Here is a 25,581-nt window from a genome sequence, read left to right on the forward strand (position 1 = left end):
ATGCATTCTCACTGGCAAATAGGAAGAGGTTCATTTATGCCTAACACAACACACAGTCTCCTTACTAGTCATTTTTTTCTGTATTTTTTAAATACAGAAAAAAAAATTAGAATATTTCTTGGCTAACACTTATTTTGCTGCAAAGCTAATGAAACACATGGATTGTAGTAGTCAGACAAGTATGCAGAAAAAATAAAATAATAGCGGATTGTATATCTATGTCTTCTGATAATATTTTACTGTGTAATTTTACAGTTCTAATAGAAGAGTAGAATATTATTTGGAGCCTAACATTTGCCAAGACCACCTCCTTCCACTACATAACATTCATACTATCTGACTACATTTTAAACAAGTAGCTGATCACATCAAATCACCAGTACACAGTGGCTTAAAGCAGATACCAAAACATTTCAAGCCTGAGTTAAATCAAATGCTAAAAACAGAATTGGAACTGAAATAGAGAAACAGATTAAAGTAGTTTGGACAGATTGTTGGCAGCTACTCATGCCCTGAAGATAAACTTTTATCTAGCCGTATGTGCAAAACTTAACTCTAGTCATTTATCATTCTCTATAGCAATAGATTTTCAAAGCATTTTAGTTTCCAGACAGGTAGGTTTTACAACACTTGTTTTCTAAACATAATAGAAAATTCCAGAATGTGTGACAAATGCAACTCCTTCAGCCTTATTATTCTGCAGTAGCTGGTTTTATGAAGAAATAAAAAGTGACATCAGCTGCTCAACAGAATTCCAAACTGACATTTTCTCCTCTGGTTTGATTTTCAAATATCTGAAGTTCCAGGCCAGGTGAGGACTGAGACAATCAAGTTATTTGCAGAACACTTACTCCTAACTGTCCAGAATAAATAGACAGTAATAGCATCACCTTTATTATATTTTTCCTTGCAGTGAGTTTGGAGTTTCATTCTTTGATATAAATGTTCTACTAATATTTGCTTTTTAAGACCTACAAAACTAGGTATTTTAGATAAGTAAAACGTAGCTGGGAGCACAATGCTCTCTTTTTGTATAGAAATGCTTAAGAACTCATCATTTTCAAAAAAATGTCTTTAATGAGCAGACATTGTTTGAGATGGTAGACTCTGGTGTATGCCTTTACTGGTTAACTCACAGCTCCTTCCAACAGAAAATCAACTTGCATGAATGATTATTTAAGCCTGTACTTGCATTGCAGAGTTTATGCCAGTTAAATGGTTTGCATTTTAAATAAAAATCGCATCTGAGAGTTATATTGCTACAGAAATGAATTGCTACAAAGCCTCAAAATAAAAATTATTTTCCTCTTTTATTCCCCATTTTCCTTATACCATTGTTGTTAAAGTAATTACAAGTAAAGAATCTTGAAAACTTAACTACAAATTTTAATGCAAGGGAGATGACTCTTTTTGCTACAATTCTAAAAAGTACAAAGATGCTTGCAACTAGTATTTTATGCCTGAGCAAAAATACCATTTTTAAATAATTTCATAAGTGGAATACAAAACACTGATCTATGTAATGGGAAATGTCCATGGGGACCTTGACAAGCTGGAGAAATGGGCTGACGAGCAAGCACCAGAACAATGTAAGAGTGGCCTGAAAAATCCTGCATGCAGCAACTGTGCAACTTGCATTACTTTGGAAAGAGTTAAATGTTCTTCACAAAGGACTGTAAAAATTTTTAAATGATTTTCCATTTCCCTACTGCTTGCATTGCACAGTTCTAGTGAGGACAGTGTTTTGCAATGTCCACATCACTAAGTTATTATGTACTGGATTTAAGGACAAACAGTCCAAAACTGGTTTGTGATAAAAACGTTTGCATGAGAGTATGCACGACAGCAGTGGAACTGATCAGCCACTGGGAGTTGCTCTCTCCAGAGTATCACCTCTATGATCAAAAAAAAAAAAAACAACAAAACAAAACGAAAACCGATTTGTGACTTTATTTTACCAGACATCTACATATACATCTTTTTTATGAACTTTTACAAGTTTGTTAAAAGAGAAATATTTTAATGCAGTACTCTCGCTCTTGAAAAAAAAATACTACTTTTCCAGAAGTAGTGGCTGTTACTCTACATGAAATCAAATGTCTACCAAAAAATTTAACTCTATGCAGAAGACTTGTGCTAGGAAAGAAGACTATGGGCAGGAAAGCTGAAGCAGACCAGGAAAACCACTTCCTGTTCACCCTTTGGAAATTCAGTTTCACCAGAAAAGGCTAAAGAGAAAATGCAGCTCTACTTTTCATATCATCACAAAGCACTATCTGTGACAAGGAGGAGTTTGACTAAGATTAAGCAATTCTACTCCTGTAAAAAGTAACTAAGGAAAGTCTCTACCCTTCCAGCACTGTGCTTAGTCTGTCATAGGCCTAAGTAGTTAGCAGTAATACAGAAACAATCTTCTGCAGTCCTAGTGTCCATGGAGCATATCACAAGACTTAAAACTTTTTACTCCTTGGCTATTCCAGCTGCAGATGTACACAATTAGTTCCTTCAGCTGTAACTCCATGTACAATGCTATTCTGCCATGCCATTTTTCTACCAGCAACTTTTGACTTCTGGCCAATTTCAACCTAGTATGGCAGCACAGTGGACTCAAAACTAGGAAGTTCCCTGAGTTTTTGTGAAACAAGAGAGAATGAAAGAGCCATATGAATAAAAGAAAAGCCAAGCTGGTAACTCCCAACAGTTATCTGTTCCAGGACCTAGCAAAATTTGATAGCTAAAATCAACCTTTGCTTAGCTCAGAACTTGCCACTACATTTGTCAGCTTTTCACCATGAATAATAAGAATCTGGAATTATAAGAGGCATGTAAATAAAAAGCTTGTCTGGAAAAAAAATAAGCTTAATTAATTCTTTTTTGACACTTTGTAGTCACCCTATAAAGTTTGTGTTCCTCTCAAAATTTCACATTTGAAAGTAGAAAGAGCACAAATTCCAGAAACACTGAGTCTTACAGTCACATGCACCAGATTTTCTGGCAGGACCAGTCCCATGCTCAGAGCACATGTTACCATAGGGATACCTGAGCTGGATCAGAAGCCAGACACTGCACCAAGGCACAGCCAATGAAGAGTGTAAGGATTGTAGCTCACAGAAGAAAAGAGTTTATCTTTGAAATTTTTCTTGTGCTTTACACACACAGTATCTGATGCTCGCTCCCATAATGAAGTTATTAACACACGCTTCAGCTGGCAGTTTCTGGGGACAAATATAAAGGTATATGATGATCTCTGGAATGCCCTGTCTAGCCTTTGATTTTTGCTTGAGATGGCATATAGACAAATGAAATGCAGAGAACATGCCAAACAAATTAAAAATTATCCTGAAAGTTTTGTTAAGGGCCACTTAAGATGTAGTTTAATTTCAGCAAGGGAGTTTTGTGTTGGTGTAACAGAGATCTTGCCTACACTTGCATAACAGCTTTACTCTAAGGTAGTCAGTTGATTCTGGCATGCTGCCTGCTTATACAGAAAATGAAAATAACCTTTAAACCATCTTGTGCAGCCAGCTCAGCATGAACATTTCCTTTTATTTGGTGGAAGGCTGATAAATGGGACAAATCATCCAAATTGCTTGTCACTTCTGCCATATATAATGAATAATCCCCTGCCATATATAATGAATAAGCCATAGATAATCCCCTCCTACCTTTTCAAATACATACAACTCCAACATATTGCTCCACAAGCTTTTCATGCCTAATTTTTATAAATTGTTTCTCTTTATTTTGGAAGTCAATGAAAATTTTTTGGAAACCTCTGTTATGCAGGGAGCCAGACAGCAGCAAAGAATTCACATGTGAGGAATGATTTCCACCTGCTCCATCCCCCTGGGAAGTAATCCTGACTGAAAACACGAACAGCCATCTAGCTGCCTCCATCCATGAAGGAAAGGAATACGAATGTTACAGACTGCCACATGAATACCAAAGAAAGTGCCACCGATATGAGCCTTTGGATTATAACTTCTGTAAAGTCTGATTAATAAACATAGGAAACTTAGAAATTAGATACAGGCAGACAATTGACATCGAGTTATTATAGCCGATCTTTGAAGAGATCATTCTACTTAAAAGACAATGCATTTGATAAAGGAAAAATATACCTAATAAGAAATTAGTTTTATCAAAATAAGCTTGATACCCCAGAATGCAGCTTCTGCTATGCACAGTTAAAAATATCCTAGAAAACTGTAAAAATGCAATGGGGGGGGATAAGTCTCTGGATGAACTTTGTAAGCTGTCTATTTATAACTCAAATTGCTTCTTCTTTTGAGTGATGATATAGGATACTGCAGTGCTGCAGACTGCATTAATATGTAATGTAAATATTGAAGCTGGGAAATTGTACTTTACCCCAAAAGAAGCTTACAGGGAGGTTTGGATTTTGAGATTAGTTCAAACTCTCTAAAGAGTTCATTACTCTTTAGAGATTTATAGTAAGAAGCTATAGTTAAACTGCTTTATTACACAGGAGATAAAATTACATATAGATAAAACCATGCAAAAACTATTTCACAGAGTACTTACAAGTTTCAACTATAAATTAAAGCATAAATCAGTCAAAACTGCAACATCAGGAAGAAACAATTACAGATGTAAGTGTTCACTCTTTAGTCAAAAACCAATTACTGCCATATGCTTGAAGTTTAGGAAATTATTTTTGCGTGGTTTTGCTTTCTTTTTTTTGTTTTTAAAGAAGTGCAGCACCAATTAAACTGGTTAACCTGATGCTTGTAAACAGAAAATTAGGCATTTTAATAGACTGGGGTTCTGGGAGGGAATAAAAATAAAATCCCTGTATCCTGAACCAGAGGATGGTTAACAAAATTGGAGCTTATATAAGACCACTAGAAGACTTTGTCACTCCAGGCCAGTTATAGATGTCCACTGCATGTAATCAGCATCAACAAGACACAGTAACTACACAGAAATTTATTCTTTTAGCAAATATATAGCTCTCCTGGAGTTCCGTAGGCTATCAGAAGTATTTTTGTCTTCTCTTTCAAAAGATCTCTACAAATTTAGGCTTTTATCTGAAATATATGATAGAACTTCAGTGCCACAGTGAAATACTATGTGCCACTAATATGGAGCTTACCAATATCACAGCTATTAGCTTTGTGAAATTTAGTGCTGTCTGACAAATACCAGACAGTTCTTCAGGATCTGAAGAGAAATGGTAATATAAAGGAGGAAAACTCATTTGAGTTATACACAGGGGCATCCAGTAGTAATTTCTAAAGTTTACAAAACAGCTATAATTTATAGGGTTCCTATAAAGGAAATATTTGTTTCTCAAAGATTAAGAGTAGTCCCCTATCACCATGTGAAGAGAAATGGAGCTAACAAGCAGCACTTTTCTTTCTCTCATGCAAGAAAATTCCTGGGTTTTTAGCTTTTTTTTTTTTGACTGACTAAAAAGGCAGTATTATTTTGAAGTAAAAGAACCCAAAAAAGTTATTTCGGGAGTTCAGATCATTGTAATAAATTTTTCCAAAAATGGTTATTTTAAACATATATTAGGAGGTTCAGATTCGAGTTCTTGCAAATTTAGTAACAGAAACACAATCAGATGACATTTAAAGGTATGTTGCAAGACAATGATCAGTTGTAAATCATGTCAAAAAGTGAAAATAATGACAAATCATGCTAATCAAATGCAGTCTTATAAATCTATTTGCTAAATATTTTTAGCATTTTTCATATTTAAAGCTTTTGTTAAAACAGCTCATAAAAGCACTCATGTAGAGAAACATATCTACAGAAGTCTCATGTTGGCAGTAAGATTACCTCTGGTTTATAGTCCAAGCATAACATGTTTGTCACATATGGACTCTCTCCCATTAACCTAATGAAGGAAGAGCTCCATCAATCTATTTCACCATTTCAAATTGGCCACAATGTACAATCTAAAATTCTACCAAAACCACCAACCATGTAATCAATAAGAATTGTGGTTACATTATCATGTAACCAATGTGAATTGTGAAAACATACCCGTTTTTTCCGAGGTTCTCAGAAACACCATGTCAGATGGGATTCGTTGATTCTGAGAGAAGAAGAAAGAAAAAAGGTATATTTTTTCTAAGTACGAAAAAAGTGAATTCCAATCAAAAGTCCAGTAAGATCTATCACCAAAAGGTCACACTTGGATTGAAACTCAATTAAAATAGGATTTCTCGCAGTACTTTACATTCAGCATTTGCAATTCAGAAATCAATATTTTCAAAAAATTATACCATAAGCAAACAACAGCTAATCCTTTCAGATGTTCTTTATAAGTGAATCATAAATACCTGAAGAACAGATTAACATTTTCTTAACTGAAAACAGTACTTCAAGTATATAAATATGTAATCAAAATATTTTAAAACATAGTTTCACTGAGCAAAACTCTGACTTCAGTTAGCATACATAATAAAAAAAAAAAGAAGGTAAATTTAAAATATCTGTCTTGGCACTCAAGTTGCAAATGTTATGTATACCGAGCATTCTTCTCTCTTCCAATACACACAAACACACACAGGGGAAATAGCAAATTAGGAAACAGCATTTTCCTATTCCACATATGTAAAATGAACAAAATTTCTTCCTCACTAAGACACAGAATCACATGCACAGTCAGATGTACCTGTTATGTCATTTCCCCTTCCAGCACAGAATTGTCTGTATCAAGTTTTCAATTATTTGTTCCTCACAGAAAGGCTTTCTAAGCTTTTGCAGGTTAAACAAGATGCACAATACCAGCCTCCCACACACATGGTATCTGCTACATGACTACCCAAACCCTCAGCTCCCTTTCCACTTGTTCCCAAGGCATCTACCAGCACCAGTTACACATGGCCAACACAGGGTTCAGGAAAGAAACACCAAAGAAAGCAAAAATAACCATCATACCAAACTTTGCAAGACACAGGACTGGAAAGGAAAAAAAAAAGGTTTTCCATTAATCCACAGAAACCTTCCCAAAATCAGCAAGCCACCACAACAGTGCCATTTGGAAAAGTGTAATCTGAAGAGATCTGCCAGAGTCAACTGCCAGACTATGTGTTATATGGGCTTAGCTTCCAAAATATCATGATGCAAACTCTCTGAATTTCTGGGACACCAGTACTTCACACCACTCCTTGTAACATACTCTCAACAACTCAATTGGAAGCAATTGTAACTGTATTCTCTATGGGAAGTTCCATAAAGAGGGGCCATAAAGGGCTACAGAGAGGGCTACTATCATAAGCAAAGATGATGCTTGAAAAATGAGGAAATTGGAAAACATGAAAACATATATGCATTTTTTAGTCTACCTGAAAATTCTACATGGGTTGCAAAAAGCCATCTGCATAACTTAAAATGACGCATTTTCATCCATTAGTATTTCCTAATCTGCATCATATCCCTTTTAACTCTTTATGCTTTTACGAAGTTCACTTGCTTGTAATCCAACACTATTCACCTTGAAGAGGCTGTTCGTCTGTAACTAGTACAGCATTTCTTTGAATCTTGTCTTATAAGAGCTAATAATTAAGGTTGTAGTGAAATTTATTATCCACCGTGAGCCCAGATTCAAGTAGGGATATCTTGTTCAAATTTGGAAAAAAAAGCAGAAAAAATATTAACCTTAAACTATATTATTTTGCACCTCTTAGAAAGAAAAAAGAGGAAAAGGAAAAGGCAACTTCAAAATTAAATAATTCTGTCCTTAAATGACAATAACAATTAAACAGATATCCAGTCTTAATATAGATTAGCTATACATTTTTGCAGCTCCCCTGCCAGCTCTGACATAAATTCATTACATGAGTTTCAGGTTACTGACTTCATGCCTACAAACTTCCAGTTACTTGTAAACAAACTAAAACACTTCACTAATGCCCAAAAATTTTGCAAAAATAACTGTCAAATGATCTAATACTGAATTAAATAGAAGTTCTGGTAATACAAAGGAGGCACCTACAAGTCACTACCAATTTCTGCTGAGGACACATTTCATTTCACATTGACTGAATGAAACATTAACTTGGCACAGAGTATCCAATATTCAGACACTTTATGCCTGACAAAACTGGGCAGAATCATAGCACATCTGAAGTTGGAAGGGACCCATAAGGATCACAGAGTCAAACTCCCTGTTGCTTTAAGGACTATCTATGACTGAGTCATTTGACTAAGAGCAGTATCCAGACAGTCTTTGAACTCAAACAGGTTTGGTGCCACGATCACTTCTCTGGGAATCCTGTTCCAGTGACTAGCCTTTTCCCAGAACTTTCCCTAACACAGCTTCATTCACAGAATCATAGAATGGTTTGGGTTGGAAGGGACCTTAAATATCATCTTGTTCCAACCCTCTGCCATGGGCAGGAACACCTTTCACCAGACCAGGTTGCTCAAAGCCCCATCCAGCCTGACCTTTAACACTTCTAGGGACAGGGAATACACAGCTTCTCTGAGCAGTCTGTTTCAGTGTCTCATCACCATCACAGTGAAGAATTTCTGGCTACTATCTAATCTGTATCCACCCTTTTTTAATTTGAAGCCATCACTCCTTGTACTGTCACTGCATACCGTTTTGATTCCATTTCCTTGTGTCCTGATGCTGATCACCAGAGGGTGATCAGCAACTCCTCCCCCTCTGCCCCCAATAAGAAAGTTATAGACTGTGATCAAATTAGTCATGTGAATATTTCTCATTTTAATACAAAAACTAGATATTGATTTTGCCTTCTTTTGTGTTCGCTCTTGCTCATTTTTCTTTCCTGTAAAATAATGAAACCTTTTCTGCATAAATGTACCTGAATGTATCCTACCATGTAGGGAAGGCTAGAGACTGACTAGTCTTTAAAGTATTTTAAATTGACATCCTGTTTTAATATCAGATTTTTCATAATTTGGAAGTGGGCAGAAAGACACTACAGGACTACTAGGCACCAAAAACATTGTCACTATTATTGCAGACTCTGGAGAGCAAAGATAGCCCTGCAGATACATACCTAGTCACTATAAAAGTGTGACTACATAGAAACAGATGGCAAGTATGCTACAAAAATCTTTAACATCTCATTATGGAGAAAATTAAATTCTGTTGAACATTGTCACAGTCAAACAGCAGCAGTATGTCAATCACGTTAGCCCTCTCATGTCATATTTATCAAAGTAGAACAAGTTAAAATGACAACAGATACAACTTCAAGCATTCAGAAACCCATGAAAAAACTACATAATCTCAATTACCGTGGAGATTATACCAGAAATGCTTATTAAAATATACTGAAATTGGAATATATAAGTAATTAAAATTACTGAATACATTGTTTTTCTTGAATCTGGGCAGAATTAGAGATCCAGAGAAGGAAGGCTCCATTTATCTCAGTGTTTACAGACTTCTAGATTCAGTCCTAGAGATCTAACTACAGCCAGCCAATGGTCAATACAAGGCAAGTGCTTCCCCAGGTCTAGGGTTCCCATAAGTAACTATGCCAACCAGGAATACCAGCCAGACTGGTAAACAAGAAACCCATAAAGACATTGATACTTTGCAACACAGACTACAATATTCACTTAAAAATATTCTTCTCATAGCTTTCAAATTAATTTTATGTTTTTCTCATGTTATTATCAAGAAATTGTTATTTACATAAACTTTTCCTGTTCCTTAGTCAGTCTTCCAATTCTCCTCAATTGTGCATGCAATGGACCATGTACTTCTATCATTAACTAAAATACTCCCACTTGCTCTGAGTTATAAATAGAACAGGCACTTCCCACCAGTTGTCTTCCTGGATCTGCATGCTGTGAAATACTGCATGTTAGCATTAGCTGCAATCCTTGGCAAATACTGGACTAATTTCACTTTGCACACAAGATTAAAGTAAAAATTGTGTACCTTTACCACTCCAAGAAAAGCTCTCAAGGTTTGAAGAAAAAGCTCTTCTCATGCTTTAAATCACTATTATGTATTGTTATTGTTAAATGTTGTCTCATAAATCTGTAGTTATTAATTAAACATGTTGTTGAGTTTTATGGCCTCCTCACATCTCCAAAATGTATTCCAGTCAATAAGGTAGAGTGTCTAAATAACAATATCTGAACTCAACAACTCATCCTTTCATTTATCTTATTCAGGAACACTATGCACATCTGTGCTTCCACTGGAAACTAAAATGTGTATATTAACACAAGCCAAGGAGAATATCCAGAAGTAGCATGACTGCTCAAGGCATTGTTCAACTAACAGATATGAATGTCTTTGAGCTTTTAAAATTAGGCAATGTTTTTATCTGTTCAGGCTTCACCCTGCCTACTAATAGTGCAATATGAAATTTTCAATTGGAACAATAGATTTATTACCGTAAACTATTTTAAGCATATTACAGTCGCTTAAGAAATACTTTGAAATTAATTAGGACTATTAAAAAAAAAGATGATCACAGGATATTAAAAGTTTAAATCTAGAAGAGTCTTTCACCTAAGTTGTTAGTATTTGTGATGCAGTCACTAGTTAACATATGGATCTTCAGCTCAAGTGAGTCATTAATTTCACTGCAGATGCTGTTGATGCATCTACCAGTCAAATACGATGTTAACTTGTTTCTCTGCCATTAGAGTGAGCAATTGAACATTTCACTCCTGACTGGTTCTCTGGCTTAAGAGTCATACTCTGAAATTGAAAACTGCTTGCTCCAACAAAATACACTCCTCAACAGAACCAGAAAACATTTAATTTCATTAGCCTGAAAGCACCCCCAGCTAGGTCAAAAGGAAAAAAGACAGCTCTGCTGGGGCAGTGGGGAGCTTGAAGCTGAAATACTACATTCAAACCATTATATGCATCTTACTGACAATACCTGACTCAAATCTTCCTCAAAAAGCCCATTAATCATTATTTCTCTAAATCCTTAAACATTACTTTTTTCATTAGAAACTTCAGGTACTCACAACATACAAGATCTAAGCTACTGCAAATACTGCTAAAATAGCAACTTCATGCATGACAGAATGATCCCCAAAGTAACTCCAGTTTTCCAAATTCTACTATAATCCCACAGACAGATGGATCACAGTGAATTTCAGGAAAGGCAGATTATCTAAGTAGCCATCAGAGTCTTCCCTGCACTCTATAATAATTAATTCCAGGTTTAGGGTTCAAGAAGGGAAAAAAACTTTCCTAATAAAATCAAAGCAAATATCTCAGTCTCCTAGAAGTTCTGGAATAGGCAGAAGCAAGCACGTGCAAGCCAATTCCACCTGCACTTTGAAGTAACAAGGTATAAAGCAAAACAGATGTGAAGGCCAGACATACCAGTGCCTTTCTTGTACAGCCCAGTACTTGCTGCTCAGAAGGGCCCAAAAAGATATAAGGTACACAGAGCAGACAAAAAAGAACAGGAAAAAGGCAAGAAATGGTAAAAAATACATGAAAATATATCTATTTTAAGCTGAGAGCAGCAAGCCAAATGAGATCTGGGTGTATTGTTTTTTTCTTTGAACTATAAGAAATAGAAAGGAAGGAAACAGAAGTTTTCCAAAGCAAGCAGAAGTAGATACAAGCTTCAACTTGAGGTGCCTCCTTCCAGTATCTCAATGAATCAGCTCTCTGATACAAAGTGTGATGGGAATTAGTTGCAGGCACCCAGAAAGTGAGTCACTTTTACAGAATCATTTTAAGCAAAAATAGTTACCTCTGAAAACAAATTTAAGCTGACTTCTAAGATCACAATAATTCCTTAGTAGCCCAGAAAGGCAACTGAAATAAGCAACAATCTTTATTATAACGTTTATAATGTTGTAATTAGATGAAGGAAGAATTCACAGCTTTCACTCACCATCTGCAAACAAACTGGAAAGCTTTCTGTCCATTAAAAAACATATAAACTTTCTTATTACTTAATTATATATAGTTAGATACATATTATATTAAAATTACACAAATATATAAATATACACACACACACACGTATAAATAAAGATGATCCTTGAAAGTTTCAGACAGGGAAACACCGATTCAACATCAGAAGGAAGGTAAGTAAGGAGACATCTTAAAACATTAAGCAGAGCACATTTCAGGGAATTTAATCTGGTAGTTGCATTCCCTTCACAAGATTGATTTAACCATGTAACTAATCATAACATATAAATATATAAATTCAATTAAAATATAATTAATTCTATAATAGACTTCCTTGGAGATTCTAAAATAGGACTTGAACTAAAATACTAGCTAGTTAGGACTTCACAGATAAGTACCTTGATACACTTTTCTTCAGAAGATAATTAGCATGTTAATAATCTTTAGTCTCTAAAATATATTTTAAAAGTATCAACCTTTTCCACTATGATGAGGTCTCCAACTTGTATGTCTGAACTCTTAACTTGCACTTTACCTTAAAAAAAAAAAGAAGAAATGTAATCAACATTAATAAAGAATAACAAGAATATAAATCCCAGAATGCAAGTGTTATTTATAGATGCTACTAATTGATACAAAACAGATCTCTGCTGAATACATTGATAAATACATTTCATCTATTTGAATAAATAACCCAGTGGTTTAAAAAATTCCACTTTTGTAACCAGTTAGCCACTGTAGAAGTATTAGAGGAAAAATACTTATGGCAGATGCTCAAGTCTGATCTACAGTATCTGTAATAGAGTTGCAAAATTGGAAAAAAAAGTTTTCACATCTACTAGGCAGAACTTCTGTGTCTGAGAAGAATTGTTAGGTTTATAGTCATGGAGCAGTCTTGCACATATGAGTTGTTTTTCACAGCACAGTTACCAACAGGTACCTTTGCTTGACCACTAAAGTTCCTGATGTAATTGTTGGCACTGTCTGATAATGTTGGCAATTATAGCAGAAAAGACTTAAAACTCTCTGAAGTCAAAGAAATGACTAAAGATTTAATTCTAGAAAAGTAAAATATCAAAAGCTGAAATAGAAGTTTTTCATTCTCTAAAGCTGCCCATTCAGTAACTGCCATGAACAACTCACTCAAAAATATATACAATACATTTTCCTGTTTAATTTCCATACATTCTGTAGGGTATTATTATTAGTAAGACTCTTAAGTTTTAACATTCTTATTTGATGGACTGAAAAACTGAGACAGAGTTGTTAAGCTATTGCCCAAAAGATGGTATTATTAATCTTAAATATTGAATATATATTGAATATTGATATTGAGTTATTAGAATTCAGGAGTTCTAGTCCCAGGTCTACAACTCCAAAATAAAGTGGCTTCCCTAAGTTAAAAACAAACCAAAACCCAAAATCCCCTGAGGATATAAACACACACACATATTTGAATAGCCTCCTGAGCCCCTGTAAGTATGATCTTCCCTCAACAGAAATACTACCACGATTCCAAGCAGCAGGCATAAGATGGAAAGCATGTCAAAACATGGCAAGGTGTTAGAGTTCTAAATGACAAGTGGAATGAATCAGAAGAGAAGACACACAAAAGCACAGAATGAGCAGCAAAAAGTTTGAAGTTCAGTCAAAAATACTATGAGTACCAGATTTGTCAATGTACAGTCACATCTCATTTATACTAAGTATAGCAAAGAAAACTAGGGTAGGATGCAAATCCATGAGACCCTTCTCATTACAACTCTCAGTAAAGAAAGACCACAATTCCTTATACTTATATTTACATTTAGTAAAAGGCAGTAAGATTCACATTATGAGTAATTATTTTGAGTACTTGCTCTTTAAAATTTCATGCAAAAGCAGCAACTGTTTTATGTCTAATTCAGTCAATAATCCATGTATTCCTGCAACATACAGCTAATATTTAATACATTTTCCATTAAAATAGCACTTCAAAAATGTGCAATGTCAGGAAAAATCACAATTTTTCTTTGGCCCGTCTGCAAAGTTACTTCTGAGAGCCAGACTTTGCTACTGATAGAGACCTTTTACACTAGTTCAATTTTTCACTTGCCATAAGCACTTTCTGTCCTCTGCTCTCAAATATAAGACAAATGTTATGTTCAACAGATAAATTTGTGAGGTGAGAGGAAGTAAGAGAAGACTGCTGAAAGTATAAAAAGCTGTAGCAAGAACATCAGCAATTCTCTACAAGAATTTCAAGACACCTATGGATATTAAATTAGTGTCAGTGCTTCAAATTTTTTTTTAAATTTAAAGTAACTAAAGCTCAACCACTAAAAGAACAGTCTGACATAAAATCAACATATTTCACCTGCTTACCTGCACAAACCTGAGAATTCTCCTTTAAAATTTGGAAGTTTTGACCAGAAGTGAATAGAATACACCAGAGGAAACATTGTAACATTACTTTGCTTTCTAAATTTGCTGGTTTATCAAAAGAATAGCATTACCTATATTGTTTTCCATTTTTCTGCTAACAATTTTCATAAATTTATCAGTCAATCACTGGATTATAGCAGTAACAGCCACAAAAATTCTAGTATGAGCTACGTCAAGTCTCAGATCTACACTACCTATACAGTCATGGATGAGTAAAACTATTTAGAGGTACTAACCAAATGTAACTACTGGCAATTTTATCAGCTTAAACAATCAGATTTTCCACAGTCAGGCCATAACTGCACCTACAGTAAAGATCAAAAGACATTAAGCCTGAAAACCAAGAGAAGGTAGAATGTTCATGTGCAACATGATGTAGGGCAGATATAAAGCAAAGATGTTTGGTGCCAAGTACACCAAGAAGAACACACACTGCACCTGTGTTTGTACGTCATCTAGCAACTCCAGGAATTTCTGTTAATTAATTGAAAAGTTTCCTCATCAGACTGTTTTCTAGGTGGCTTAGTATAATAGAGAATGCTGTCTTCATTAGACACTAACATGTCTTGTTGGATCATCCTGTACATCCTCGCACATAAGGAGAAGGCCTTTCATACATACAGGACAATTCTACAATAAATTTGAATGGCAGGATATATTAAAATTACAAAATGTGGCAGTAATTAAAAAAGTAACTTAAAATTCTGGAAAGTCAACATAAAGCTTTCTTTCATGCTAGCAAAAATGAGACTCATTAGATATCGTTTCAGAGAACATTAAAATAATGCAACACTACATCTTAGTGAAGATGCATTTAGGAAAAAAAAGACACAATGTTATTCACTGCATAAATTATTTTTGCAAACTATTTTTTCTCTAAAAACATCTCCATAGCAAAACACACTTCACCATCTGTGTAATTACCAATAAAAAGTCCAAAGCTGTCAGAAGTGGCTGCGCATCCAGACTTTATAGTCCACCAAGGCGCAAGGCTTTCGCCTAAAGCGATGTATAAAATTATGCAGAATAGGAACACTGAAATGTGTCTGTAGTAAGTCATTTTACTCCCAAGATAAAGCCAGTTTAAATGAACTGCAATGATTTGAAAAACTAATAAATATCTCATATGTGCTAACAAGTACTTCACGCAAAAAAATAGGAAATGAAGTAAACAAAATGTGGGTATAAACAATGCTTCATTTTATTAAAAAGTGTCTCCATCACCTGACTGCCACTCTTGAAAGAACAGACACTTCTGAAAACAGCATTTTCAAATTCTTTTAAAGTTGCTATTACACCTTACCTGTGGTACCTTTAATACTGTCTGAAGTACTGTTTGTGGAGTTAGTAATGGCGCCTGTCTCTAACCCATACATACAAAACTCTTTTGACTGATGGCAGTGTAGTCCTTTGAAAGCTCTTCCTGATATCTATTAGCCTGAACTGGCAGCATAATTAGAGTACACATAACATAGCAGGAAGTTGGAGGACAACACAGCAGGCAGGCAGCAGAGGAAAAGTACCATTGAGTCCAAGAAGAGGATACTGATCTTTCAGAGCAAGTGTTGTTTGCAGGTTGTTCTTTCAAACTCCATCTTATATAGTGAAGTAAGGTTAGTCTTTAACCACCAATTGTAAAACTCTACAAAAAAGCTTCCTAGCTTGTCTCCTATGTGTCCTGTCTACTCTTGGGTAAAATTCTTCCTTATCCAACCTCCTCAATGCTGCAAAAAAGTGGAATAATAGTCCCCTTGATTTTTGCTCTCTTCTGGCTCTGTTTAAAATTCTCTCTTACATTAAAATTTCAAATTCTGTTTCTGTTGATAGCACTGATTCTCTAATCAGACAAAATTTATGTAATTTTTTTAAAACTTGTCTGTTGCAAATGATCTGAGTATCAGGAATAAAATCATCAGTAGGTCTGAAATGTTACAAGCAATAATGACCTAAAATGTTGTACCTCTAGATTCGGATATAGTGTAGTTTCTTAATGAATTGGCTTTTCAAAGCAGAGACACAACCTGTTCTTGAAGAGCTGAAATTCTAACAAAAAAAAAATTGATATCACTTTGGGTCTCCAAAAGAAACATACTAGCTTTCATACTTTTTCCTCTTGTATAATAATTAGTGGTTATTGATATTTTCCTAATTTCACACAATTTTAAATGTATGTTTTCAACACCATTACATTCCTTAATAGCTTTTAAGGATACAGCCAAGACCTAAGCTTTCACACCTGAATCCTGTATGGAATGATTTCATTGAACTTTTCTCTCCTGACATTCAATTTTTCTTTTGCTTTGCAGGTTGCAAAGTGAGAGTTCTGCAACATGTTAAACATTATGAGATAAAATGACAGATGCAGGACTCTTCTGCTACTTGTAATTGTGACTATTATAGTAAGTTATTTTCTTCTTGATTTTTTTTTTATTGGAAACTTCAGTAACACTGCACAGACAAACCTCACTAGCAAAGGTTCAGAACTGCTAACTTCAAGAATGGAAAGGGAGAAAAGAAGAGTTAAAATTGCTTTACAATTTTATTATCCAATTGGCTTTTAACAGGCTAATGAAATAGATAATGCCCTGTTTATAAACTTGAGATGATTCTGCTTCAGAATAGCAGTCTTTTATAGGCACTTAACTGGGCATGCGTAAGTGCACAAGAGAATAAAGTAGTGTACAGTAGTGTATAGGTAAAGCCTATACACTACTGTATACTGTATATAAGCCTGTGTCAAAAGTATAATTGTCCTTCAGGTAAGAAAAACAGAAGACCTCCCAAACCTGCATGCCTAGGTTTAAATTTTTTCTCATTGCAGTTTTCTACTCTAGAAAAAGATATGCAGGTGAACTGCTCTGAAACAGAAATTCCTCTTTCCAACTTAAAATTGAATGCTGACTGAAAACTGTCTATTAAGGATCTGCAGACTTTCATATGCAGCAAAGCAGATTTTGCAGCAAACATCTTGATAAGATTAGGACAGCAGAATTGTTCATACACTGAACAACGTAATATATTCAATACAATAATCAAGCATCAAGTAAACAAAGGAAAAGAATCACATGACAGACACGAGACAGGTACACTTAATTGACTTGCTAACTTAAATCTTCAATGCATTTACTGATTTGCATATTTCATCACTTGCCATGAAGGGTTCAAAAAATAGAAACAATTCAAACTTTACGGTTAGCAGGTTCACCAGCTCACAAAGTGCAAAGTTACACACTGCAAATTCAACAAGGGGTGACCATGTAACATAGTGAGCTTTTCCATGTTACATGTCAAATAGGGAACTGCATATCACTGGATATCTCATGAATCAGAATTAGCCTATGGATGTTAACCTGTCCAACTACAAATAAGTAACACTTAAAGGAGATGCCCCATTCCCCCTTGATTTCCTGCTCTGAACAGCTCATAATTATTTAAAAAAGCTGATTACAATAAATACATCTTCAAGATTTTGAATTAGTAGAAAGAAATTCTAAGTCTTCAACAGTTACTAGTATGAATACTCTTAACCTCAAAAGTTGGTAGTTGTTACACTAGCAACATGCAAGTCATAAGACAGCATTCACGTGTTTTACATGTTTAGGATTCCCCAAGACTAAGGAAGACTCCAATGGAAAGTTAAGCCTGATAGATAGTCACAGACTCTCCAATTTTAATTTTCTGCAGCACTGTATAAAAAAAAATTAGTTTATACAAATCAGCCAACCCACAATATTTTTATGGAAGTAATTAATCACAACTTGGATCCCAATAACTTCTATTGCAACAAATACGTTTATTTTCCTTTAGTAAACACATAATTTGGAAAACAACTAGCTAGACATTATTTTCATTAAATTTTCATTTTTATCAACCAAAACTGAACACTGAGCCTTGTTAATTTTAACTTTTTCTACTGTCTAGTTTGAGCAGGGGCAACCTGCTTGACATCTCTATGTCAGTTTCTCTCACTTTAAGATGGAAAAAAATAAATATTTCAAATAGAAGATTGTAAAACTAGCACAAGTCATAAAATCATTAGAAAAAAAATGCTAGAGCAGTATGAAGTGCAGTTCCACTCTGAAAAGTGACTCTTAAGAGTGGCATCGGTTTTCAGGCTTTTAATTAAATCAGTATCAAGTTTGTTCATTCACAAGAAACAAAGCCTTCTTTCTCCAAACCATTAGCCTGTACTTTAGTATAGTAGGCCTAACTAAATTTTTCCACTTGAAGAATACTGTCAATATGAAAAAATTAGGTAATTATATTGAAAGTTACTTTTAAAAATAGTCTATGGAAGCATAGTACTTGATTTTATTAATTTACACAGATAAATAAGATAAACCTACATCTTTTTTAAACATGTAAAGAATTTTGGTCTAATATTATGATGGGATGAAATCCCATTTTTTTGTATCAAAATTACATCTCTCCTTTTTAGAATACCTCATTATGAAAGAACCCTATATTAGGAAAAAAAGTGAAATTTATCACTACTTATGATTTTATACATGGGTTTGTAGCAATATGTAGTACAATTCTGAGTGGTGACTCCAGTATGCTTTCACTCTTAAAATTAGTTATTGCTCAAAAGACTGTTAATTCAATGATCACACATAATTGTCAACACAGGATTCAGAGTTCATTGTAAGCAGAGTTTTTGAATCTTTACTTCTGTAGAAGACCAGTCTTCAAAAAACACAAAATAGAACAACATTCAAGTATGAATTCATGATGGCATTGACACCAAAGTCTGAAAGTCAAAATGACAAACACTCTTGTAGGTTAAAAGCTGATATCCCTTTTTTCTTTTTAAGGGGCATTTTTAAAGCCTCTTTTAAATAAGTCCCTTCTCTCTATGTGTCAGTTCCTGATATAACTGCTGGGCTTTACCTATACACTACTGTATACTACTTCTACATCTTTATGGTGACCAAACCCAATTTTCATTGACAACTTTCTTATTTCTAGAACCCACAAAATTAACGGTTTTTCAAATACATATACCCTCACAAAATATTTCATGAGTAGGGAAAGAGGAAATTGCAATTCCAAAACTTCTACTTAAATGCTGCTTAAATGTCTAACATATGTTTAAAAAAGAGAAGGACGAAAGGTACCAAAATTTGCTCTTAAAAGCGAAAATGTCAGTCTTAACATGTAAATCACAAAGGTAACTATAAAATGTGCATATGTTTCCTGAATTAAGAATTTCAGATTACTGACACTGGTGCTGAATAGGGTAGGAATGTACTATCTGTTTGAAGGTGAGTTTTCAGTGGCCTACCATAATAGATCTAAAAAATGAATAGGCCAACTAGCAGTTTAAATTACAACTTTGAAACAAAAGCCATTAAGAGTTCACTTCCTAGCAGACTGTATTAATGACTGTAAAAAAGATCTGGATGCCAGCAGCGAAACCCTTGTGTTAAACAAATTATAGCTATGCCAATTGTCCCATATGCCAAATTTGAACAGCTGTACCTCTAAATGTTGATAGCACTATCTCAGACTGACATGGAAAGAAAGAACATGAGACTATTCCCTACAGTTGTTCCCTTCAGGATGGAAACTCCAGAAAACAATGCAAGAATACACATGGCAAGGGAGCAGCATGAATGCCTCTCAGCTGGTAGGTTATGCCATCACTAACGAGACTGTTGACTGTTTGTTTACCTTCCAATTAATCAAAAAATGGGAACATACAGAACATACTTGTGTTACATTACAAGCTTTTCATCCATTTATTTTCTGGAGAGAATATTATCCGGAGCTAGTCCAAGAGTTTAGTTCCTAATCAAGATTCCCAGACCTGGTGATGCTACTCTTCCCATTGACTTTCAGAAAATATTCACCAAGATATACTAAAGAGTGCACTGAAATGTATGTTAGGAAGAAGTAAAGAGTTTCCATTTGGCACAATGTCCGCCAAATACTCTAACTGTTTGAGGTGCAACCTCAAATTCCCTTAACTTCCCCCTTTTACAATTTTTATGCCAAGGAAAATCATTAACAAAGAAAAAAGACCTTTTGATGGTAATAGGGAGGTCATAATGTAAAGTTATTATTTGGATTTGATAATATTTTTTGGCACCTTTCTATGCGTCACTCTGTTCTGAATCTAACAGTAAAAAGTTAGATAAGCACATAAAAGTAAAGAGCAATGCACAATTCTCTCTTCTGCTCATGTCTAAAATTTACAATATCCTACAAAATATAATTGTCATTTCACACCTGAAGTGCTTCACTTCCTTAAAAGTCTTCATGAAAACCTACTAAAAGTGTTGATTGCAAAAGAAGTCATAACTGATTTCTCCTTTCGTTAAAGAAAACTGACTGCTCCACATTGCATAATCAAACATTTCAAATTACATGCAAAAATTCAAATTAATATTTTTAATATCGAAGCTGACTCTCAATACGCCTTCCTTTTCTCAGGCACAAATATATCCACCAAATTTGAAAACCTCCAGGGTATTTTAATTAGTTTCATTATTCACTACTCCCTTATTTCCTATATATGCTTGATACATAGTTGACAATGTTGTTGAATTACTGTTCACCATCAATTTCAGAGGTAAACTGCACTTTGAAGTCAGGGTACTAAACAGCAGAATTTTTAAAAAATATATACACTTATATATATACACCTTTCTTTGACAAACAACCAAATATTTATTAAAATTCCTAAACAGACCAAATTTAACAATCATATTTGTCTAAGGAAAATCACTTTATTTAGTTGAATATAAGTTTCATACTGAGCATTACAGCTTGAAATTATCAGTTATTTCTTTGAACTGAAAACCTGCAAATGTATCTATAATAAAAAGATGAAATATTTTAAGGATTTATAAAATGGTGTTGCTAACCTCGTACTGTCAGCTTGCTGTACAACTGTGAGTTCATTTCTTTGTCTCTCTTGTAACGTCGAAATTCATCAACAGCTTCCCGTACCACTGTGACCGTCAAAACAAATCCCTATTAAAGATACAATTATGCAGTTCAGAATTCTCAGTGCAAGAATAGAAATAGACAAGTAGCAACACTACACAGAGTAAGAACATGTGTTTAGAACATTTACTTTTTTTTTTTTGATTTGGATTTGAGTATTTTATTCAATAAGTTATATTCAATAGTATCTTGGTTTAGTCCAGGAAAAACAAAATCATACTTGCACATTGTACAAATATAATTAGAGTAATTATCTGTTCAAATACACATAATTTAAACAGCATTTTGAAATACAAAAAAAGGAAGATGCTTTGGATTACTTAAAGACAGCCTTTATAGTTTCAATAAGTTTATTTCCTTATCATCCACAAACTTTGAGGCTTTACCAAAAACATTTAAAAAGCCTCCAATTCTAATGCTGAAAAATTGCCTTTTTCCTAATACACAGAAAAAGATAAATGGATGGCCAGTTCTATAATTTTACATTTAAATGTTGCTATTTAGCAACACATTACAAATGTGGACAAAGGAAAAGGGGATTTGTTCTGAAAAACTAAGTGTTTAAATGCTTTGGCTGCTCCTTTCACAGACAATGCTGCTGCAGCTTCTACTGGAAGTGCACAGAGGTGCTTCACTCAGCTGTGATGATCTCTGGCTAGAAAGGGTGGTAAGCTAAAAAACACAACAATTCAGGGATAAGCACATACATTTTCTCTCTACCTATCTAAACCTCCTCAGATCAGATCTTCTGGCTTAGACCCAGCACTTGTGTTTTTCACCATCAATGAAAGAGAAAGAAAATTTTTACCAGTAAAAGGACCTTTCATTATTATGAATAAGGTGGACACAAAATTCAAATCCAGCAACAAATAAGATTCTACATTATCTATCTAGCTTCAGACAGCCACCGCTACTTTATAGAAGAAAATTTATGCCATTAGACTTCTCTTGCACAAGTCCACGGTTTGCCAAACTTCCCCCAATATCCCAGAAATATGAAAGGAGTGAAGGTGTAGAGTATTCCTAAAAGTGTTGACTACAGATTTTATCAATGTTTTGCAGTTCCAGACCCAAGTGCCAAGGCTTATCCAGCTGTGACCTTATAGTTAAGCACTACTTATTTGTTCAAGTTTACATTGGCTACAATTATAGTGGAACTACATAGAACAAAATATTTCAGCTGCATAAAAAAGGGCACTCCTAAAGCACTTTGAAACATATTTCTCATTTGCACACACATTGCTACTAGACAGCACTCAAGACAAAGAATGCAAGGTGCTACTTGCAAGAATTTCTTTTAGCAGCCTCTTGCTGAGCAGCTGAGTACAGCTGACCATGACTATGAGGAGCAATTTAAGAAAGACATTTGTCTTTCTACTCATTTGCTCAAAGGGCGCCGATATTCCTTCAAAGGAGAGCTGAAATTGTGAAGCCAGTTTAACAAGGGAACCTGTCATCTTTCTTTAACTGTAAGCAGGTAAGTATCTTTCATGTACTGCCTACGATCAAACCTGTATGCTTTAAAACCTTTTGTATGCTGGAGTGGAAATGAGAAGTCCATTCCCTAAAGCAGTTGAAAACAAATTACCAAAATAGTCTTGTTTTAAGAACTTTGGGGCTTGATATAACTGTATCTGTGTTGTAAAAATCTGTTGAAGTAAACGAAAGGCAAAAAAAAATCCTAAACAAAGCAATCCACAAAATCCACACACACCATCAAAAATCCCCCAAAACAGTTCTAGCAATAATCAGCTTCTAGTCATTTGGATTTATGTATCAGGGCAAACAATTTCCTTTAAAATTTTAAGAGAAAATACAAGTCATAGCTATTTCTCTGATTATTACTGAAGATTTATCAGTAGTTACCCACCCTTCAAAAAAACCTAAACTTATCTGTTAAGCAGCAAAAGCAGACCAGTGGATCAGAATTAAATGTTTTCTATTTTCCTCATAGATGCTTAGCTTTGTTCAACATTCAATTGTTGCCTTTTACCTGGAGGTTGATTATTGGCGGAAAAGTTATTAAAGTAGAAACAAGTGAGTTCAGCAAAAAAACCCATACTAGGTACTAGTATTTTCAAGCTATATGTGAAAACTGGAATGCATAATTCAAAATACCTTTGACTAAGACAAACATTTATACAGAACAGGGCACTGGTGTTCACAAAATACACCTTCTTTGAGCAGGATAGAAATAAGCTGAGATGCTAAGGGTTTACGGGGTTTTTTTCCTTACTATCCCACAAATGTATAGTGCTCCAGACAGCACAGCATGGTGAACAGAGCAACTTCCAGACAAGGCTGACTTCTGTCTTTTCTTACTGTGTCAGTGACAAAGATTTGTAAATATCCATTTAAAATCCCACTTTTGAACAAGCTTTCTGTCTTAAAAGTGTTTTTTTGTTGCAGAAGAAGCAAAATTCTGGGAAGAGAGGTGGGAAGAACATCCAGGATGGTCTCTCCATTTATCCATAGTTAGAAGGACACATGTTACAACAATTAAAACAATGAAATCAATCCAGAATATTTACTCTATTGACTCGTTAAGAACGACCTTTACTCAAGCAGTCAGCATGTCACAGTTCCTCTTGAATACTACTGAGAATAAATGCTACTGAAAAATACCAATTAAAAAAAAAGTTTAAAACATTAGGCATTAGCTCTTCCTGCCTTTAAACCTAGCGTGAAGGGACTGGGAAGAAGATGAAAGAAAAGGTAATCATCTGATTACAAATAAGAAAATAATTCCAAATCATGGCAATACAGCTGGCAGACTACCAAAAGGGCCTCCTCTGAAGAGAATTCAGTTTGCAAACCATAGGAAATCTGAGTCAGAAGCAAGTGGTTTGAACAGTTTCCCAAGAAAATACTGCAGAGACCTCAATAATAAAAGACATATCAAAAGAAAGCCAGTGCAACTGGCAGGATGATCAATTAGGAGAAGTATGTTTAAGTAATAACTTATTTTCAAGGCACAATTTCCTCCTGATTTACCCATGGCTTAAAATATTTGATCTCAATTTTTGTGAGAAAAGGTTGTGATCAAAACTGATACAGAAGGAATGCAAAAAAATTATGCTTACAATTCTGACCTTGTCTGAAAACACAGAATAGTCACCAAATTACAATAAATGGAAAGATATTTAAAATACAAATCACCTATGTTACCCTGTAAGTTTCTTTAGTAGCTGGAGATTTTTTTGCTGGCTGGTTTTGTTAAACTCTCAAGTCAGCAGGCAGAATGGAGCATTACACACTGACACTAGCTGGTTAATAAAAATGACCTCGCCTGTGGGGCAGAGGCATAGCAGGCAAATGGAAGGGAAGGCTGTCAAACAACAGCTTTCAAATAAGCATTTTACTTCTGTTATGTTCTTTGACCACTGCAGTTTACCAGCTGCAGGTTTATGCAATGTACATAGACATGAACCTTTCATTGACATTAAAACCCCCAAATTTCTAGTTAATAATATTTTTCTGTTTACCAGAGGAGCCCAGTACGTGTACAGGTAGCCTATTTTCAGTGCTGGTACAAACTGTGAGCAGGACACGATGAGAAAATAGAGATTCAAGAAAAACTTGAACTGTTCATATAAAACCTAAAATGAAAAAGAAAGTAGATAAATGTCTTAAAATTTCCATTCATAATATACATAAAGTATACTTTTTCATGATAGGAGGCATAAAAGCATTGAATGTCATACTGTTATAGACGGCATTATTACCATACTTATATAGCACAATATATTATATATCATCACACACTACTACATTAATTTAATATTACACTGCTATTTTTATACTGCTATTTCTGTTGATAAAAATCCATTGATAGTATTGCCTCTTTTCACTCTAAAAAACCAATTTACTAAATTTGAGATATTTTGAAAACCGGACTATGTATCAAGATCGCTGTGGAAAGATTTAAATATAGGTATTAAGATATACTTACTACTAAATCAAAGATTTGGTTTAAACTCAGAGCTAATTATCCAACTTTTAAGTGAAGCCACAGTAGACTTATCACAGAACACATTGTTCTCATACTCCAAAGCAATGTCAGATGCAGAGATTCCTTTGGTAAATTAAAAGCACCACTTCAGCAAGCACACATTCTCAAGATTGCTTTGGTTGTAATTACAATGCTAAGAACATTACTCATTGTATAGAATTTTCAAAGTCTTCACATATTTCCTCCGTAAGCCAGGGTAATATGGCACCTCCAGCAGCATTAAGAGAAGCAGCTACTGAGCTTGGAACACTTAAGAAAACAAACAACCAATTATCTAAAAGACAGAACTTTCAAAACAGATCAAAAAGCCACATTCAGAGATGTCTCCATCTTC

The 25,581-nt window shown here is 34.6% G+C and overlaps 1 protein-coding gene across 2 annotated transcripts in view; it reads right to left on the bottom strand.

The window, feature by feature from the left end:
• ATP9B (ATPase phospholipid transporting 9B (putative)) overlaps positions 1–25,581 on the bottom strand; it is a 154,607-nt gene that overhangs the window by 101,012 nt on the left and 28,014 nt on the right. For both annotated transcript variants that reach the window (XM_064705159.1, XM_064705157.1), the window contains exons 4-7: positions 24,721–24,834; positions 21,154–21,262; positions 12,337–12,395; positions 6,016–6,067 (exon numbers count right to left, since the gene is read on the bottom strand). In XM_064705159.1, the coding sequence (XP_064561229.1) occupies positions 6,016–6,067; positions 12,337–12,395; positions 21,154–21,262; positions 24,721–24,834 (334 nt within the window). The remainder of the gene's footprint in view (positions 1–6,015; positions 6,068–12,336; positions 12,396–21,153; positions 21,263–24,720; positions 24,835–25,581) is intronic.

Source organism: Zonotrichia leucophrys, chromosome 2 (genome assembly GCF_028769735.1).
Source record: "Zonotrichia leucophrys gambelii isolate GWCS_2022_RI chromosome 2, RI_Zleu_2.0, whole genome shotgun sequence".
NCBI classification, from domain to species: domain Eukaryota; kingdom Metazoa; phylum Chordata; class Aves; order Passeriformes; family Passerellidae; genus Zonotrichia; species Zonotrichia leucophrys.